Consider the following 20,055-nt stretch of genomic DNA (forward strand, 5'->3'; position numbering starts at 1 on the left):
CAGTATCCAGAGGACTGACTATCTCTCCCTCTCTGTTACAGTATCCAGAGGACTGACTATCTCTCTCTCTCTGTTACAGTATCCAGAGGACTGACTATCTCTCCCTCTCTGTTACAGTATCCAGAGGACTGACTATCTCTCTCCTCTCTGTTACAGTATCCAGAGGACTGACTATCTCTCTCTCCCTCTCTGTTACAGTATCCAGAGGACGACTATCTCTCCCTCTCTGTTACAGTATCCAGAGGACTGACTATCTCTCTCTCTCTCTCTGTTACAGTATCCAGAGGACTGACTATCTCTCTCTCCCTCTCTGTTACAGTATCCAGAGGACTGACTATCTCTCTCTCCCTCTCTGTTACAGTATCCAGAGGACTGACTATCTCTCCCTCCCTCTCTGTTACAGTATCCAGAGGACTGACTATCTCTCTCTCCCTCTCTGTTACAGTATCCAGAGGACTGACTATCTCTCCCTCTCTGTTACAGTATCCAGAGGACCGACTATCTCTCCCTCTCTGTTACAGTATCCAGAGGACCGACTATCTCTCCCTCTCTGTTACAGTATCCAGAGGACCGACTATCTCTCTCTCTCTGTTACAGTATCCAGAGGACCGACTATCTCTCCCTCTCTGTTACAGTATCCAGAGGACCGACTATCTCTCACTCTCTGTTACAGTATCCAGAGGACCGACTATCTCTCCCTCTCTGTTACAGTATCCAGAGGACCGACTATCTCTCCCTCTCTGTTACAGTATCCAGAGGACTGACTATCTCTCCCTCTCTCTGTTACAGTATCCAGAGGACTGACTATCTCTCTCTCTCTCTCTCTCTGTTACAGTATCCAGAGGACTGACTATCTCTCCCTCTCTGTTACAGTATCCAGAGGACTGACTATCTCTCCCTCTCTGTTACAGTATCCAGAGGACTGACTATCTCTCTCTCCCTCTCTGTTACAGTATCCAGAGGACTGACTATCTCTCCCTCTCTGTTACAGTATCCAGAGGACTGACTATCTCTCTCTCTCTCTCTGTTACAGTATCCAGAGGACTGACTATCTCTCTCTCCCTCTCTGTTACAGTATCCAGAGGACTGACTATCTCTCCCTCTCTGTTACAGTATCCAGAGGACCGACTATCTCTCCCTCTCTCTCTGTTACAGTATCCAGAGGACCGACTATCTCTCCCTCTCTCTCTGTTACAGTATCCAGAGGACCGACTATCTCTCCCTCTCTGTTACAGTATCCAGAGGACCGACTATCTCTCCCTCTCTGTTACAGTATCCAGAGGACCGACTATCTCTCCCTCTCTGTTACAGTATCCAGAGGACCGACTATCTCTCTCTCTCTGTTACAGTATCCAGAGGACCGACTATCTCTCCCTCTCTGTTACAGTATCCAGAGGACCGACTATCTCTCACTCTCTGTTACAGTATCCAGAGGACCGACTATCTCTCCCTCTCTGTTACAGTATCCAGAGGACCCACTATCTCTCCCTCTCTGTTACAGTATCCAGAGGACTGACTATCTCTCTCTCTCTCTCTCTGTTACAGTATCCAGAGGACTGACTATCTCTCTCTCTCTCTCTCTGTTACAGTATCCAGAGGACTGACTCTCTCTCTCTCTCTCTCTCTCTGTTACAGTATCCAGAGGACTGACTATCTCTCCCTCTCTGTTACAGTATCCAGAGGACTGACTATCTCTCCCTCTCTGTTACAGTATCCAGAGGACCGACTATCTCTCCCTCTCTGTTACAGTATCCAGAGGACCGACTATCTCTCCCTCTCTGTTACAGTATCCAGAGGACCGACTATCTCTCCCTCTCTGTTACAGTATCCAGAGGACCGACTATCTCTCCCTCTCTGTTACAGTATCCAGAGGACCGACTATCTCTCCCTCTCTGTTACAGTATCCAGAGGACCGACTATCTCTCCCTCTCTGTTACAGTATCCAGAGGACCGACTATCTCTCCCTCTCTCTGTTACAGTATCCAGAGGACCGACTATCTCTCCCTCTCTGTTACAGTATCCAGAGGACTGACTATCTCTCCCTCTCTGTTACAGTATCCAGAGGACTGACTATCTCTCCCTCTCTGTTACAGTATCCAGAGGACTGACTATCTCTCCCTCTCTGTTACAGTATCCAGAGGACTGACTATCTCTCCCTCTCTGTTACAGTATCCAGAGGACTGACTATCTCTCCCTCTCTGTTACAGTATCCAGAGGACGACTTCTCTCCCTCTCTGTTACAGTATCCAGAGGACTGACTATCTCTCCCTCTCTGTTACAGTATCCAGAGGACTGACTATCTCTCCCTCTCTGTTACAGTATCCAGAGGACCGACTATCTCTCCCTCTCTGTTACAGTATCCAGAGGACCGACTATCTCTCCCTCTCTGTTACAGTATCCAGAGGACCGACTATCTCTCCCTCTCTGTTACAGTATCCAGAGGACCGACTATCTCTCCCTCTCTGTTACAGTATCCAGAGGACCGACTATCTCTCCCTCTCTGTTACAGTATCCAGAGGACCGACTATCTCTCCCTCTCTGTTACAGTATCCAGAGGACCGACTATCTCTCCCTCTCTGTTACAGTATCCAGAGGACCGACTATCTCTCCCTCTCTGTTACAGTATCCAGAGGACCGACTATCTCTCCCTCTCTGTTACAGTATCCAGAGGACCGACTATCTCTCCCTCTCTGTTACAGTATCCAGAGGACCGACTATCTCTCCCTCTCTGTTACAGTATCCAGAGGACCGACTATCTCTCCCTCTCTGTTACAGTATCCAGAGGACCGACTATCTCTCCCTCTCTGTTACAGTATCCAGAGGACTGACTATCTCTCCCTCTCTGTTACAGTATCCAGAGGACCGACTATCTCTCTGTTACAGTATCCAGAGGACCGACTGTTGAATGAGTGATAGAGTAATATAACTTAACGTATCTTTGTACAGGGACAACTCTGATGCTATCTATACAGATGTATTCTCTCTGCGGTAACTTGCATCTTCTGTACACTTCTTCACCCGCTTTGAAACAGGGGTCGCCCCCCTCCCCCCCCCCCCCCCGCTCCCCTGGCCTGTCTGGAGGAGGCTGTCATGGCAACCAAGAGCGCGCTCGTCAACGATGAGAAAGTCGTACAACGAGTGTTCAAAAGCACTGGAGCGCGAAAGAGCCCCGGGGGTCTGAAGACGTAAGTGGTTGTGTATTGAAAACACTGTTCCACTCAGCTGAGCGGTGTCTTCTCTTTCAGCAGTCCCTGGATACATTACAAATTCCATCTTTATGGAAAGAAATCTATTGTTGTACCCGTCCCCAAATAAAACCTCTCCTCCATCTGCATTAAATGATTACAGGACCTGTAATCTCTGATCTCGCTCTTGATTAAAAATCTCTTGGGGGAGGAAGATTTTTTTTTATTTTTAAATCATCAAGACATTCACCAACACCTGTCACTTTGTTGACCTCCTCCAAAATCTGCATGCCGGGTCAGCGAGAGGAACATATGCCGCCATCTTTTCACTCTTACATCTGCTGTACATGCATTTGGAGGGCGGTAAAAATAAATAAAAAACACATGTGCGTATCACGTTTGCAGATTTCTCCTCGGCATTTAACACAATCAATCTCGTTTTGGTCCTCGCGGACAGACAGAGGAGACTTGGGACTTGATGTTTATCACGTGGATCGATAACTTCCTAACTGATAGGTCTCAGCAGGTAAGAGTTGGCAACACACTCTCTGAGGTGGTCACTGCTTCAGTAGGAACCCCACAGGGCAGTGTTCTATCACCAGTACTATATCAGGTGGAACCCCACAGGGCAGTGTTCTATCACCAGTACTATATCAGGTGGAACCCCACAGGGCAGTGTTCTATCACCAGTACTATACGTACTATATCAGGTGGAACCCCACAGGGCAGTGTTCTATCACCAGTACTATATCAGGTGGAACCCCACAGGGCAGTGTTCTATCACCAGTACTATATGTACTATATCAGGTGGAACCCCACAGGGCAGAGTTCTATCACCAGTACTATACGTACTATATCAGGTGGAACCCCACAGGGCCGTGTTCTATCACCAGTACTATATCAGGTGGAACCCCACAGGGCAGTGTTCTATCACCAGTACTACACGTTCTATATCAGGTGGAACCCCACAGGGCAGTGTTCTATCACCAGTACTATATCAGGTGGAACCCCACAGGGCAGTGTTCTATCACCAGTACTATATCAGGTGGAACCCCACAGGGCAGTGTTCTATCACCAGTACTATATCAGGTGGAACACCACAGGGCAGTGTTCTATCACCAGTACTATATCAGGTGGAACCCCACAGGGCAGTGTTCTATCACCAGTACTATATCAGGTGGAACCCCACAGGGCAGTGTTCTATCACCAGTACTATATCAGGTGGAACACCACAGGGCAGTGTTCTATCACCAGTACTATATCAGGTGGAACCCCACAGGGCAGTGTTCTATCACCAGTACTATATCAGGTGGAACCCCACAGGGCAGTGTTCTATCACCAGTACTATATCAGGTGGAACCCCACAGGGCAGTGTTCTATCACCAGTACTATATCAGGTGGAACCCCACAGGGCAGTGTTCTATCACCAGTACTATACGTACTATATCAGGTGGAACCCCACAGGGCAGTGTTCTATCACCAGTACTATATGTACTATATCAGGTGGAACCCCACAGGGCAGAGTTCTATCACCAGTACTATACGTACTATATCAGGTGGAACCCCACAGGGCCGTGTTCTATCACCAGTACTATATCAGGTGGAACCCCACAGGGCAGTGTTCTATCACCAGTACTATACGTTCTATATCAGGTGGAACCCCACAGGGCAGTGTTCTATCACCAGTACTATATCAGGTGGAACACCACAGGGCAGTGTTCTATCACCAGTACTATATCAGGTGGAACCCCACAGGGCAGTGTTCTATCACCAGTACTATATGTACTATATCAGGTGGAACCCCACAGGGCAGTGTTCTATCACCAGTACTATACGTACTATATCAGGTGGAACTCCACAGGGCAGTGTTCTATCACCAGTACTATACGTACTATATCAGGTGGAACCCCACAGGGCAGAGTTCTATCACCAGTACTATACGTACTATATCAGGTGGAACCCCACAGGGCCGTGTTCTATCACCAGTACTATATCAGGTGGAACCCCACAGGGCAGTGTTCTATCACCAGTACTATACGTTCTATACCAGGTGGAACCCCACAGGGCAGTGTTCTATCACCAGTACTATATCAGGTGGAACCCCACAGGGCAGTGTTCTATCACCAGTACTATATCAGGTGGAACCCCACAGGGCAGAGTTCTATCACCAGTACTATATCAGGTGGAACCCCACAGGGCAGTGTTCTATCACCAGTACTATACGTACTATATCAGGTGGAACCCCACAGGGCAGTGTTCTATCACCAGTACTATATCAGGTGGAACCCCACAGGGCAGTGTTCTATCACCAGTACTATATCAGGTGGAACCCCACAGGGCAGAGTTCTATCACCAGTACTATATCAGGTGGAACCCCACAGGGCAGTGTTCTATCACCAGTACTATACGTACTATATCAGGTGGAACCCCACAGGGCAGTGTTCTATCACCAGTACTATATCAGGTGGAACCCCACAGGGCAGTGTTCTATCACAAGTACTATATCAGGTGGAACCCCACAGGGCAGAGTTCTATCACCAGTACTATATCAGGTGGAACCCCACAGGGCAGTGTTCTATCACCAGTACTATACGTACTATATCAGGTGGAACCCCACAGGGCAGTGTTCTATCACCAGTACTATATCAGGTGGAACCCCACAGGGCAGTGTTCTATCACAAGTACTATATCAGGTGGAACCCCACAGGGCAGAGTTCTATCACCAGTACTATATCAGGTGGAACCCCACAGGGCAGTGTTCTATCACCAGTACTATATCAGGTGGAACCCCACAGGGCAGTGTTCTATCACCAGTACTATATCAGGTGGAACCCCACAGGGCAGTGTTCTATCACCAGTACTATATCAGGTGGAACCCCACAGGGCAGTGTTCTATCACCAGACAGCTGCCAGAGCTGGGTTCCCAGGGTACCACCTGATCAAATATGCTGACGACACTTTGCTTTGGGGTCAGTCTTCTCGAAGGGGATGAGACGGAGTACGGACCCGACTGGTGTGAGTCATCCCATCTAATATTAAATACATCAAAAAACACAAAGGAGCTGAAGTTTGACGGATGCACACAACATCACTGATAAAAGGTGAGCCGAATTGACATAGTGGAGGAGTACAAATACCTTGGGCTTAGTCATTGACAACAAGCGGTCCTGGGTTCAGTGTACTGATGCTATTTTTAAGAAAAGGCCAACAGAGACTATTTTCTATGGAAACTGCACTTTGTTTTTAATGTTGATCTAGCCATCATGTTTCTCATTTATAAATAATTAATTGAGAGTATTCTGTGCTACTGCTTGACCTGCTGGTTTGAGAATATCAAGGTTGCACAGAAAAATAGGTTGGGCAAGAGAGTCAGGACTTGTGGAAAAAAAATCATGGGGCAGCAACAGCAAGAACGGTCATCTCTCTCTACCTGGGCAGAGCCCTCCATCTCTCTCTCTACCTGCCCTCCATCTCTCTCTCTACCTGCCCTCCATCTCTCTCTCTACCTGCCCTCCATCTCTCTCTCTACCTGGTCAGAGCCCTCCATCTCTCTCTCTACCTGCCCTCCATCTCTCTCTACCTGCCCTCCATCTCTCTCTCTACCTGCCCTCCATCTCTCTCTACCTGCCCTCCATCTCTCTCTCTACCTGCCCTCCATCTCTCTCTACCTGCCCTCCATCTCTCTCTCTACCTGCCCTCCATCTCTCTCTCTACCTGCCCTCCATCTCTCTCTCTACCTGGTCAGAGCCCTCCATCTCTCTCTACCTGCCCTCCATCTCTCTCTCTACCTGCCCTCCATCTCTCTCTCTACCTGCCCTCCATCTCTCTCTCTACCTGCCCTCCATCTCTCTCTCTACCTGCCCTCCATCTCTCTCTCTACCTGGTCAGAGCCCTCCATCTCTCTCTACCTGCCCTCCATCTCTCTCTCTACCTGCCCTCCATCTCTCTCTCTACCTGGCCTCCATCTCTCTCTCTACCTGGGCAGAGCCCTCCATCTCTCTCTCTACCTGCCCTCCATCTCTCTCTCTACCTGCCCTCCATCTCTCTCTCTACCTGCCCTCCATCTCTCTCTCTACCTGCCCTCCATCTCTCTCTCTACCTGGCCTCCATCTCTCTCTCTACCTGGGCAGAGCCCTCCATCTCTCTCTCTCTACCTGCCCTCCATCTCTCTCTCTACCTGGCCTCCATCTCTCTCTCTACCTGCCCTCCATCTCTCTCTCTACCTGCCCTCCATCTCTCTCTCTACCTGCCCTCCATCTCTCTCTCTACCTGCCCTCCATCTCTCTCTCTACCTGCCCTCCATCTCTCTCTCTACCTGGTCAGAGCCCTCCATCTCTCTCTACCTGCCCTCCATCTCTCTCTACCTGGGCAGAGCCCTCCATCTCTCTCTACCTGGGCAGAGCCCTCCATCTCTCTCTCTACCTGGGCAGAGCCCTCCATCTCTCTCTCTCTACCTGCCCTCCATCTCTCTCTCTACCTGGCCTCCATCTCTCTCTCTACCTGCCCTCCATCTCTCTCTCTACCTGCCCTCCATCTCTCTCTCTACCTGCCCTCCATCTCTCTCTCTACCTGCCCTCCATCTCTCTCTCTACCTGCCCTCCATCTCTCTCTCTACCTGGTCAGAGCCCTCCATCTCTCTCTACCTGCCCTCCATCTCTCTCTACCTGGGCAGAGCCCTCCATCTCTCTCTACCTGGGCAGAGCCCTCCATCTCTCTCTCTACCTGCCCTCCATCTCTCTCTCTACCTGCCCTCCATCTCTCTCTCTACCTGCCCTCCATCTCTCTCTCTACCTGCCCTCCATCTCTCTCTCTACCTGCCCTCCATCTCTCTCTCTACCTGGGCAGAGCCCTCCATCTCTCTCTCTACCTGCCCTCCATCTCTCTCTCTACCTGCCCTCCATCTCTCTCTCTACCTGCCCTCCATCTCTCTCTCTACCTGGGCAGAGCCCTCCATCTCTCTCTCTACCTGCCCTCCATCTCTCTCTCTACCTGGGCAGAGCCCTCCATCTCTCTCTCTACCTGCCCTCCATCTCTCTCTCTACCTGCCCTCCATCTCTCTCTCTACCTGCCCTCCATCTCTCTCTCTACCTGCCCTCCATCTCTCTCTCTACCTGCCCTCCATCTCTCTCTCTACCTGGTCAGAGCCCTCCATCTCTCTCTACCTGCCCTCCATCTCTCTCTACCTGGGCAGAGCCCTCCATCTCTCTCTCTACCTGCCCTCCATCTCTCTCTACCTGGGCAGAGCCCTCCATCTCTCTCTCTACCTGCCCTCCATCTCTCTCTCTACCTGCCCTCCATCTCTCTCTCTACCTGCCCTCCATCTCTCTCTCTACCTGGGCAGAGCCCTCCATCTCTCTCTCTCTACCTGCCCTCCATCTCTCTCTCTCTACCTGCCCTCCATCTCTCTCTCTACCTGGGCAGAGCCCTCCATCTCTCTCTCTCTACCTGGCCTCCATCTCTCTCTCTACCTGCCCTCCATCTCTCTCTCTACCTGCCCTCCATCTCTCTCTCTACCTGCCCTCCATCTCTCTCTCTACCTGCCCTCCATCTCTCTCTCTACCTGCCCTCCATCTCTCTCTCTACCTGCCCTCCATCTCTCTCTCTACCTGCCCTCCATCTCTCTCTCTACCTGCCCTCCATCTCTCTCTCTACCTGCCCTCCATCTCTCTCTCTACCTGCCCTCCATCTCTCTCTCTACCTGGGCAGAGCCCTCCATCTCTCTCTCTACCCGCCCTCCATCTCTCTCTCTACCTGGGCAGAGCCCTCCATCTCTCTCTACCTGCCCTCCATCTCTCTCTCTACCTGCCCTCCATCTCTCTCTCTACCTGCCCTCCATCTCTCTCTCTACCTGGGCAGAGCCCTCCATCTCTCTCTCTACCTGCCCTCCATCTCTCTCTCTACCTGCCCTCCATCTCTCTCTCTACCTGCCCTCCATCTCTCTCTCTACCTGGGCAGAGCCCTCCATCTCTCTCTCTACCTGCCCTCCATCTCTCTCTCTACCTGGCCTCCATCTCTCTCTCTACCTGCCCTCCATCTCTCTCTCTACCTGCCCTCCATCTCTCTCTCTACCTGCCCTCCATCTCTCTCTCTACCTGCCCTCCATCTCTCTCTCTACCTGCCCTCCATCTCTCTCTCTACCTGCCCTCCATCTCTCTCTCTACCTGCCCTCCATCTCTCTCTCTACCTGCCCTCCATCTCTCTCTCTACCTGCCCTCCATCTCTCTCTACCTGGTCAGAGCCCTCCATCTCTCTCTCTACCTGGGCAGAGCCCTCCACCTCTCTCTCTACCTGCCCTCCATCTCTCTCTCTACCTGCCCTCCATCTCTCTCTCTACCTGCCCTCCATCTCTCTCTCTACCTGCCCTCCATCTCTCTCTCTACCTGCCCTCCATCTCTCTCTACCTGGGCAGAGCCCTCCATCTCTCTCTCTACCTGCCCTCCACCTCTCTCTACCTGCCCTCCATCTCTCTCTACCTGCCCTCCATCTCTCTCTCTACCTGCCCTCCACCTCTCTCTACCTGCCCTCCACCTCTCTCTACCTGCCCTCCATCTCTCTCTCTACCTGCCCTCCATCTCTCTCTCTCTACCTGCCCTCCATCTCTCTCTCTCTACCTGGGCAGAGCCCTCCATCTCTCTCTACCTGCCCTCCATCTCTCTCTCTACCTGGGCAGAGCCCTCCATCTCTCTCTCTACCTGCCCTCCATCTCTCTCTCTACCTGCCCTCCATCTCTCTCTACCTGCCCTCCATCTCTCTCTACCTGCCCTCCATCTCTCTCTCTACCTGCCCTCCATCTCTCTCTCTACCTGCCCTCCATCTCTCTCTCTACCTGCCCTCCATCTCTCTCTCTCTACCTGCCCTCCATCTCTCTCTCTCTACCTGCCCTCCATCTCTCTCTCTACCTGCCCTCCATCTCTCTCTCTACCTGGCCCTCCATCTCTCTCTCTACCTGGGCAGAGCCCTCCATCTCTCTCTCTCTACCTGCCCTCCACTCTCTCTCTCTACCTGCCCTCCATCTCTCTCTCTACCTGCCCTCCATCTCTCTCTCTACCTGCCCTCCATCTCTCTCTCTACCTGGCCTCCATCTCTCTCTCTACCTGGGCAGAGCCCTCCATCTCTCTCTCTCTACCTGCCCTCCATCTCTCTCTCTACCTGCCCTCCATCTCTCTCTCTACCTGGGCAGAGCCCTCCATCTCTCTCTCTACCTGCCCTCCATCTCTCTCTCTACCTGCCCTCCATCTCTCTCTCTACCTGCCCTCCATCTCTCTCTCTACCTGCCCTCCATCTCTCTCTCTACCTGCCCTCCATCTCTCTCTCTACCTGCCCTCCATCTCTCTCTCTACCTGCCCTCCATCTCTCTCTCTACCTGCCCTCCATCTCTCTCTACCTGGGCAGAGCCCTCCATCTCTCTCTCTACCTGCCCTCCATCTCTCTCTCTACCTGCCCTCCATCTCTCTCTCTACCTGCCCTCCATCTCTCTCTCTACCTGGGCAGAGCCCTCCATCTCTCTCTCTACCTGCCCTCCATCTCTCTCTCTACCTGGGCAGAGCCCTCCATCTCTCTCTCTACCTGCCCTCCATCTCTCTCTCTACCTGGGCAGAGCCCTCCATCTCTCTCTCTACCTGCCCTCCATCTCTCTCTCTACCTGCCCTCCATCTCTCTCTCTACCTGGTCAGAGCCCTCCATCTCTCTCTACCTGGGCAGAGCCCTCCATCTCTCTCTACCTGCCCTCCATCTCTCTCTCTACCTGCCCTCCATCTCTCTCTCTACCTGCCCTCCATCTCTCTCTCTACCTGCCCTCCATCTCTCTCTCTACCTGCCCTCCATCTCTCTCTACCTGGGCAGAGCCCTCCATCTCTCTCTCTACCTGCCCTCCATCTCTCTCTCTACCTGCCCTCCATCTCTCTCTCTACCTGGGCAGAGCCCTCCATCTCTCTCTCTACCTGCCCTCCATCTCTCTCTCTACCTGCCCTCCATCTCTCTCTCTACCTGCCCTCCATCTCTCTCTCTACCTGCCCTCCATCTCTCTCTCTACCTGCCCTCCATCTCTCTCTCTACCTGCCCTCCATCTCTCTCTCTACCTGCCCTCCATCTCTCTCTCTACCTGCCCTCCATCTCTCTCTCTACCTGCCCTCCATCTCTCTCTCTACCTGCCCTCCATCTCTCTCTCTACCTGGGCAGAGCCCTCCATCTCTCTCTCTACCTGGGCAGAGCCCTCCATCTCTCAGAGCGTTGGACTAGTAACCAGCAGGTAGCCTAGTGGTTAGAGCGTTGGACTAGTAACCAGCAGGTAGCCTAGTGGTTAGAGCGTTGGACTAGTAACCAGCAGGTAGCCTAGTGGTTAGAGCGTTGGACTAGTAACCAGCAGGTAGGCTAGTGGTTAGAGCATTGGACTAGTAACCAGCAGGTAGTCTAGTGGTTAGAGCGTTGGACTGGTAACCAGCAGGGTAGCCTAGTGGTTAGAGCGTTGGACTGGTAACCAGCAGGGTAGCCTAGTGGTTAGAGCGTTGGACTGGTAACCAGCAGGTAGTCTAGTGGTTAGAGCGTTGGACTAGTAACCAGCAGGTAGCCTAGTGGTTAGAGCGTTGGACTAGTAACCAGCAGGGTAGCCTAGTGGTTAGAGCGTTGGACTAGTAACCAGCAGGTAGCCTAGTGGTTAGAGCGTTGGACTAGTAACCAGCAGGGTAGCCTAGTGGTTAGAGCGTTGGACTAGTAACCGAAAGGTTGCAAGATCGAATCCCCAGAGCTGACAAGGTACAAATCTGTCGTTCTGCCCCTGAACAAGGCAGTTTAACCCACTGTTCCTAGACTGTCATTTTAAATAAGAATTTGTTCTTAACTGACTTGCCTGGTTAAATAAGAAGGTCAAATACAAATCATATTTGCCTTCGATATAAACAATTCTCAGACGGATTCTTGCTAGTCATCTCATTGTGTTGTATATTTCAATGGTCTTTATGGAGACAAACATTTTAATTCATTACAAGTCACGTTTTATATATATATACACACATATTAAATATTACTACAGGGGAACTGCTAAATAGTTAGTTAAATAGTTAACCAAAACAGCTAAATCTGCATTGACCCTTTTTGCAGTAACTTTTCTCATCACACTGCTGTTAGTGTTTATTATCTGCCACTCTATCCCTGGTTACATGTACACATCTACCTCCACCACCTGGTACTTCCTGTATATCCACTCAGTACTGGTACTCCCTGTATATAGCCATGTTATTACCTGGTACTTCCTGTATATAGCCATGTTATTACCTGGTACTTCCTGTATATAGCCATGTTATTACCTGGTACTCCCTGTATATAGCCATGTTATTACCTGGTACTCCCTGTATATAGCCATGTTATTACCTGGTACTCCCTGTATATAGCCATGTTATTACCTGGTACTCCCTGTATATAGCCATGTTATTACCTGGTACTTCCTGTATATAGCCATGTTATTACCTGGTACTTCCTGTATATAGCCATGTTATTACCTGGTACTCCCTGTATATAGCCATGTTATTACCTGGTACTCCCTGTATATAACCCTGTTATTACCTGGTACTCCCTGTATATAGCCATGTTATTACCTGGTACTCCCTGTATATAGCCATGTTATTACCTGGTACTTCCTGTATATAGCCATGTTATTACCTGGTACTTCCTGTATATAGCCATGTTATTACCTGGTACTCCCTGTATATAACCATGTTATTACCTGGTACTCCCTGTATATAGCCATGTTATTACCTGGTACTCCCTGTATATAGCCATGTTATTACCTGGTACTTCCTGTATATAGCCATGTTATTACCTGGTACTTCCTGTATATTGACTCAGTACTGTGGATATAGTCATGTTATCATTACATCTCTGCATTGTTGGGAAGGACCTAAGTAAGCAAGTATTCCCCCATCCCCTACCCTAATCCCTACCCTACCCCCTAACCCCTACACCATCCCCCTAACCTATCCCCTACCCCATCCCTCTAACCCATCCCCCTAACCCCTAACCCCTACCTTTGCCCCTATCCCCCACACTATCCCTTAATCCCTAACCCCTACCCTACCCTTGCCCCACCCTATCCCCTGAAAATAAACTCTGGACCTCTAACCAGCATAGTGAGATACTACACTAACCCCTAACACCAACCTCTACCCTCCTCCAGGAACTCCATCATGGCCTGGAAGGGCTGAAGAACACTACCCTCCTCCAGGTACTCCATCATGGCCTGGAAGGGCTGAAGAACACTACCCTCCTCCAGGAACTCCATCATGGCCTGGAAGGGCTGAAGAACACTACCCTCCTCCAGGAACTCCATCATGGCCTGGAAGGGCTGAAGAACACTACCCTCCTCCAGGTACTCCATCATGGCCTGGAAGGGCTGAAGAACACTACCCTCCTCCAGGTACTCCATCATGGCCTGGAAGGGCTGAAGAACACTACCCTCCTCCAGGTACTCCATCATGGCCTGGAAGGGCTGAAGAACACTACCCTCCTCCAGGTACTCCATCATGGCCTGGAAGGGCTGAAGAACACTACCCTCCTCCAGGTACTCCATCATGGCCTGGAAGGGCTGAAGAACACTACCCTCCTCCAGGTACTCCATCATGGCCTGGAAGGGCTGAAGAACACTACCCTCCTCCAGGTACTCCATCATGGCCTGGAAGGGCTGAAGAACACTACCCTCCTCCAGGTACTCCATCATGGCCTGGAAGGGCTGAAGAACACTACCCTCCTCCAGGTACTCCATCATGGCCTGGAAGGGCTGAAGAACACTACCCTCCTCCAGGTACTCCATCATGGCCTGGAAGGGCTGAAGAACACTACCCTCCTCCAGGTACTCCATCATGGCCTGGAAGGGCTGAAGAACACTACCCTCCTCCAGGTACTAAGAGAGACCGCATGGACACAAATACACAGCGGGGCGGGTGTCCAGAGACACAGCGGGGCGGGTGTCCAGAGACACAGCGGGGCGGGTGTCCAGAGACACAGCGGGGCGGGTGTCCAGAGACACAGCGGGGCGGGTGTCCAGAGACACAGCGGGGCGGGTGTCCAGAGACACAGCGGGGCGGGTGTCCAGAGACACAGCGGGGGCGGGTGTCCAGAGACACAGCGGGGGCGGGTGTCCAGAGACACAGCGGGGGCGGGTGTCCAGAGACACAGCGGGGGCGGTGTCCAGAGACACAGCGGGGGCGGTGTCCAGAGACACAGCGGGGCGGGTGTCCAGAGACACAGTGGGGCGGGTGTCCAGAGACACAGTGGGGCGGGTGTCCAGAGACGGTATGTTACCTGGATCAGAGTCTGTCTCTCAGCCTTAGGAAGCTCCTTAGCCTGACGCTCTGCCTCCTCCCACTCCTTTCTCACCTGGAGAGACAGAGAGACAGAGACAGAGACGCAGAGACAGAGAGAGAGAGAGAGACACAGAGAGAAAGACACAGAGACACACACAGAACATGATTAGGATGAGTTGCTTGCGTCAGAATCTCAGGTCTAAATTCAAAAGGCACCCGTACATCTGGGCCCCGTCTCCCTGCCCTGGGACCCCGTCTCCCTGCCCTGGGACCCCGTCTCCCTGCCCGGGACCCCGTCTCCAGGGACCCCGTCTCCCTGCCCAGGGACCCCGTCTCCCTGCTCTTTAATAAGCTTGCTGTCAAGAAAAGTGTGTATCCGTGTGTGCGTATGCGTGTGTGTGTGTGTATGCGTATGCGTGTGTGTGTGTGCGCGCGCGTGTGTGCGCGTGTGTATATGCGTGTGTGCGTGTGTATGTGTGTGTGTGTATGTATGTATGTGTGCGTGTGTGTGTGTGTGTATGTGTGTATGCGCGCGTATGTGTGTGTGTGTGTGTGTGTGTGTGTGCGTGTGTGTGTGTATGCGCGCGTATGTGTGTGTGTGTATGTGCGTGTGTGTATGTGTGGTGTATGTGTGCGTGTGTGCGTATATGCGTGTGTGTGTATGTGTGGTGTATGTGTGCGTGTGTGCGTATATGCGTGTGTGTGTGTGTGCATATATGTGCGTGTGCGTGTGCATGTGTATATGCGGGTGTGTGTGTGGTGTGTATGTGGTGTGGTGTGGTGTGTGTATATGTGTGGTGTGTGTGTGTGTATATATGCGCGTGTGTGTGTGCGTGTGTGTGTGTATGTGTGGTGTATGTGTGCGTGTGTGCGTATATGCGTGTGTGTGTGTGTGTGCATATATGTGCGTGTGCGTGTGCATGTGTATATGCGGGTGTGTGTGTGGTGTGTATGTGGTGTGGTGTGGTGTGTGTATATGTATGGTGTGTGTGTGTGTGTATGTGTGGTGTGTGTGTGTGTATATGCGCGTGTGTGTGTGTGCGCTGTGGTGTGGTGTGGGTGTGTATATGCGTGTGTGTGTGTATATGTGTGTGTGCTGTGGTGTGGTGTGGGTGTGTATATGCGTGTGTGTGTGTTGTGGTGTGGTGTGTGTGTGTGTGTGTGTGTGTGTGTGTAGTGTGTGTGTGTGTGTGTGTGTATGTGTGGTGTGTGTGTGTGTGTGTATGTGTGGTGTGTGTGTGTGTGTGTGTGTATATGTATATGCGTGTGTGTGTGTTGTGGTGTGGTGTGTGTGTGTGTATATGCGTGTGTGTGTGTGTTGTGGTGTGGTGTGTGTGTGTATATGCGTGTGTGTGTATATGCGTGTGTGTGTATATGTGTGTGTGTGTGTGTGTGGTGTGGTGTGTGTGTATATGTGTGTGTGTGTGTGTGTGTGTGTGGTGTGCATGTGTATATGTGTGTGTGTGGTGTGGTGTGTGCATGTGTATATGTGTGTGTGTGTGTGTGTGTGTGTGTGTGTGTGTGTGTGTGTGTATCCTCCTCACCCTCTCCATGCGGTTGCGGTGCCTGATCTCCAGCTGCTCCTTGGCCTTCTGGAAGCGAGTATGTTCCTTGTCATCAGCGGGCGTCTCGAAGTACACGTCGACATCGTCAGTGGGCTGCGGAGTGGGGGGCACTGCTGGGGGGGGGGGGGGACAGAGAGCAGGGTCAGAGGAACAGACAGACAAGACAGACTGACAGACAGACTGACAGACAGACAGACACATGGACGCGCAGAAACCAGGACAGACAAACGCTCCCAGCAGACAGTGAAAGAGGTGGATAGTGTTAGCCAGACAGGAACACACAGAAGGTTGGGTTTGGAGACATTGACAGAGAGCCTCTCCTCTTCTCTCCTCCCCCCTCTCCTCCCCCTGTCCTCCCCCCTGTCCTCCCTACATCCCAGACTACAGGATAGTCTCTCCTCTCCCCTGTCCTCCCCCTGTCCTCTCCCTGTCCTCTCCCTGTCCTCTCCATCCCTACACCACCACGCTACATGATAGGAGGAGAGAGGATTTTCTGACAGGCTGAAACTAAGGTGACTGTAGAGGAATTTGACGGGTAAAGCCTGGGGGGGATCTATTCTGTTCTGTCTTTACGGAGGAAGAGTTTAACAATGTCCTCATGTCCTAATAACATAGTTCATCTGAGGATGAACTTGACCATGTTGATCCAGTTTCTGCATTCTTCCTTTCAGTTGATGCTACAGCGCTATGTGGAGTCAGACAGACAGGCAGACCGAGAGAGTCAGACAGACAGGCAGACCGAGAGAGTCAGACAGACAGGCAGACCGAGAGAGTCAGACAGACAGGCAGACCGAGAGAGTCAGACAGACAGGCAGACCGAGAGAGTCAGACAGACAGGCAGACCGAGAGAGTCAGACAGACAGGCAGACCGAGAGAGTCAGACAGACAGGCAGACCGAGAGAGTCAGACAGACAGGCAGACCGAGAGAGTCAGACAGACAGGCCGAGAGGCGGACCGAGAGAGTCAGACAGACAGGCCGAGAGGCGGACCGAGAGAGTCAGACAGACAGGCCGAGAGACGGACCGAGAGAGTCAGACAGACAGGCCGAGAGACGGACCGAGAGAGTCAGACAGACAGGCCGAGAGACGGACCGAGAGAGTCAGACAGACAGGCCGAGAGACGGACCGAGAGAGTCAGACAGACAGGCCGAGAGACGGACCGAGAGAGTCAGACAGACAGGCCGAGAGACGGACCGAGAGAGTCAGACAGACAGGCCGAGAGACGGACCGAGAGAGTCAGACAGACAGGCCGAGAGACGGACCGAGAGAGTCAGACAGACAGGCCGAGAGACGGACCGAGAGAGTCAGACAGACAGGCCGAGAGACGGACCGAGAGAGTCAGACAGACAGGCCGAGAGACGGACCGAGAGAGTCAGACAGACAGGCCGAGAGACGGACCGAGAGAGTCAGACAGACAGGCCGAGAGACGGACCGAGAGAGTCAGACAGACAGGCCGAGAGACGGACCGAGAGAGTCAGACAGACAGGCAGAGAGACGGACCGAGAGAGTCAGACAGACAGGTTGAAGACTGAAAGAGTGTGTCTGTCTGTCTGGAAGGGACATGGTGAAAGCTGTGGAGTATGAAAGAAAAGGCGGTGTATGGAACATGGTTAGTCAGGGAGCTCTGGTTACCAGTCACTAATATCGTTCAGTGTTGATTAATCCTGGTCCTGGGGAACCAAAGTCCACACCAGGTGTTCTTATCTCCTAGTGTCTGATAACACACCTGATTCCACTAATCAAAGGTCTGATGAGTCCATCATTTGAATCAGGTGAGCAGTACTAGTGCAGAACCAGCTCTGTGTTTCCCAGGAGAGAGTCTGGGAAACACTGTTACGATCTACCTATCCTGATGTGGTCACAGCAGTAGAGACTGGGGCAGCAGAAACAGAACAGTAGAGACTGGGGCAGCAGAAACAGTAGAGACTGGGGCAGCAGAAACAGAACAGTAGAGACTGGGGCAGCAGAAACAGTAGAGACTGGGGCAGCAGAAACAGAACAGTAGAGACTGGGGCAGCAGAACCAGTAGAGACTGGGGTAGCAGAAACAGTAGAGACTGGGGTAGCAGAAACAGTAGAGACTGGGGTAGCAGAAACAGAACAGCAGAGACTGGGGCAGCAGAAACAGAACAGTAGAGACTGGGGCAGCAGAACCAGTAGAGACTGGGGTAGCAGAAACAGTAGAGACTGGGGCAGCAGAAACAGTAGAGACTGGGGCAGCAGAAACAGTAGAGACTGGGGCAGCAGAAACAGTAGAGACTGGGGCAGCAGAAACGGGACGGGGCAGCAGCGTAGAGACTGGGGCAGCAGAACAGTAGAGACTGGGGCAGCAGAACAGTAGAGACTGGGGCAGCAGAACAGTAGAGACTGGGGCAGCAGAATCAGTAGAGACTGGGGCAGCAGACAGTACAGTAGAGACTGGGGCAGCAGACAGTACAGTAGAGACTGGGGCAGCAGAAACAGAACAGTAGAGACTGGGGCAGCAGAAACAGAACAGTAGAGACTGGGGCAGCAGAAACAGTGGACGGGGCAGCAGACGTGGCGGGGCAGCAGAAACGGAGCTGGGGCGCGACGGAGGACTGGGGCAGCAGAAACGGTAGAGACTGGGGCAGCAGAAACGGTAGAGACTGGGGCAGCAGCAGAACAGTAGAGACTGGGGCAGCAGCAGAACAGTAGAGACTGGGGCCAGCAGAGAGACGGGGGCAGAACAGTAGAGACTGGGGCGCAGCAGAGACGGGGCAGCAGAACAGTAGAGGACTGGGGCAGCAGAACAGAACAGTAGAGACTGGCGGCGCAGCAGAGACGGGGCAGCAGAACAGTAGAGACTGGGGCGCAGCAGAGAGACGGGGCAGCAGCAGTAGAGACTGGGGCGCAGCAGAGAGACGGGGCAGCAGATCGCGAGAGACTGGGGCAGCAGAAACAGTACAGTAGAGACTGGGGCAGCAGAAACAGACAGTAGAGACTGGGGCAGCAGAAACAGTAGAGACTGGGGCAGCAGAAACAGTAGAGACTGGGGCAGCAGAAACAGTAGAGACTGGGGCAGCAGAAACAACAGTAGAGACTGGGGCAGCAGAACCAGAGAACAGCAACAGTAAATGACACAAGACAGAGAGATAGTGGTGGTGTAGTGGTGTAGTAGTGTAGTAGTGTAGTGGCGTAGTAGTGTAGTGGTGTGGTGGTGTAGTAGTGTAGTAGTGTAGTGGTGTAGTGGTGTGGTAGTGTAGTAGTGTAGTGGTGTAGTAGTGTAGTAGCGTAGTGGTGTAGTGGCGTAGTAGTGTAGTGGCGTAGTAGTGTAGTGGCGTAGTAGTGTAGTGGCGTAGTAGTGTAGTGGCGTAGTAGTGTAGTGGTGTAGTAGTGTGGTGGTGTAGTAGTGTGGTGGTGTAGTGGTGTAGTAGTGTAGTGGCGTAGTAGTGTAGTAGTGTGGTGGTGTAGTAGTGTAGTGGTGTAGCGGTGTAGTAGTGTGGCGGTGTAGTAGTGTGGCGGTGTAGTAGTGTGGCGGTGTAGTAGTGTGGCGGTGTAGTAGTGTGGCGGTGTGGTAGTGTGGCGGTGTGGTAGTGTGGCGGTGTAGTAGTGTGGCGGTGTAGTAGTGTGGCGGTGTAGTAGTGTGGCGGTGTAGTAGTGTGGCGGTGTAGTGGTGTAGTAGTGTGGTGGTGTAGTTGTGTGGTGGTGTAGTAGTGTAGTAGTGTGGTGGTGTAGTAGTGTGGTGTAGTAGTGTAGTAGTGTGGTGTACTGTAGTAGTGTAGTGTAGTAGTGTGGTGGTGTAGTAGTGTGGTGGTGTAGTAGTGTAGTAGTGTGGTGTAGTAGTGGTAGTAGTATGGTGGTGTAGTAGTGTGGTGGTGTAGTAGTGTGGTAGTGTAGTAGTGTAGTGGTGTAGTAGTGTAGTGGTGTTGTGGTGTAGTAGTGTAGTAGTGGTGTAGTGGTGTAGTAGTGTAGTAGTGTGGTGGTGTAGTAGTGTAGTAGTGTGGTGGTGTAGTAGTGTAGTAGTGTAGTAGTGTGGTGGTGTAGTAGTGTAG

General features: G+C 52.0%; 1 protein-coding gene across 16 annotated transcripts in view; it reads right to left on the minus strand.

Annotated features, from left to right (window-relative positions):
- Positions 1-20,055, minus strand: part of aplp2 (amyloid beta precursor like protein 2) — a 151,184-nt gene that overhangs the window by 40,647 nt on the left and 90,482 nt on the right. For 11 of the 16 annotated variants that reach the window (XR_014378933.1, XM_082956528.1, XM_082956523.1 and 8 more), the window contains 2 exons: positions 16,024-16,157; positions 14,478-14,552 (listed from right to left, as the gene is read on the minus strand). Coding sequence is in view for 15 of the 16 variants with exons in the window: in XM_082956528.1 (XP_082812654.1) it covers positions 14,478-14,552; positions 16,024-16,157 (209 nt within the window). In the remaining variant the exon portion in view is untranslated. The remainder of the gene's footprint in view (positions 1-14,477; positions 14,553-16,023; positions 16,158-20,055) is intronic. The other 5 variants (XM_082956529.1, XM_082956527.1, XM_082956524.1 and 2 more) reach the window with 1 other exon arrangement.

The sequence above is a fragment of the Salmo salar genome, chromosome 09, assembly GCF_965601325.2.
Source record: "Salmo salar chromosome 09, fSalSal1, whole genome shotgun sequence".
Classification (NCBI taxonomy): Eukaryota; Metazoa; Chordata; class Actinopteri; order Salmoniformes; family Salmonidae; genus Salmo; species Salmo salar.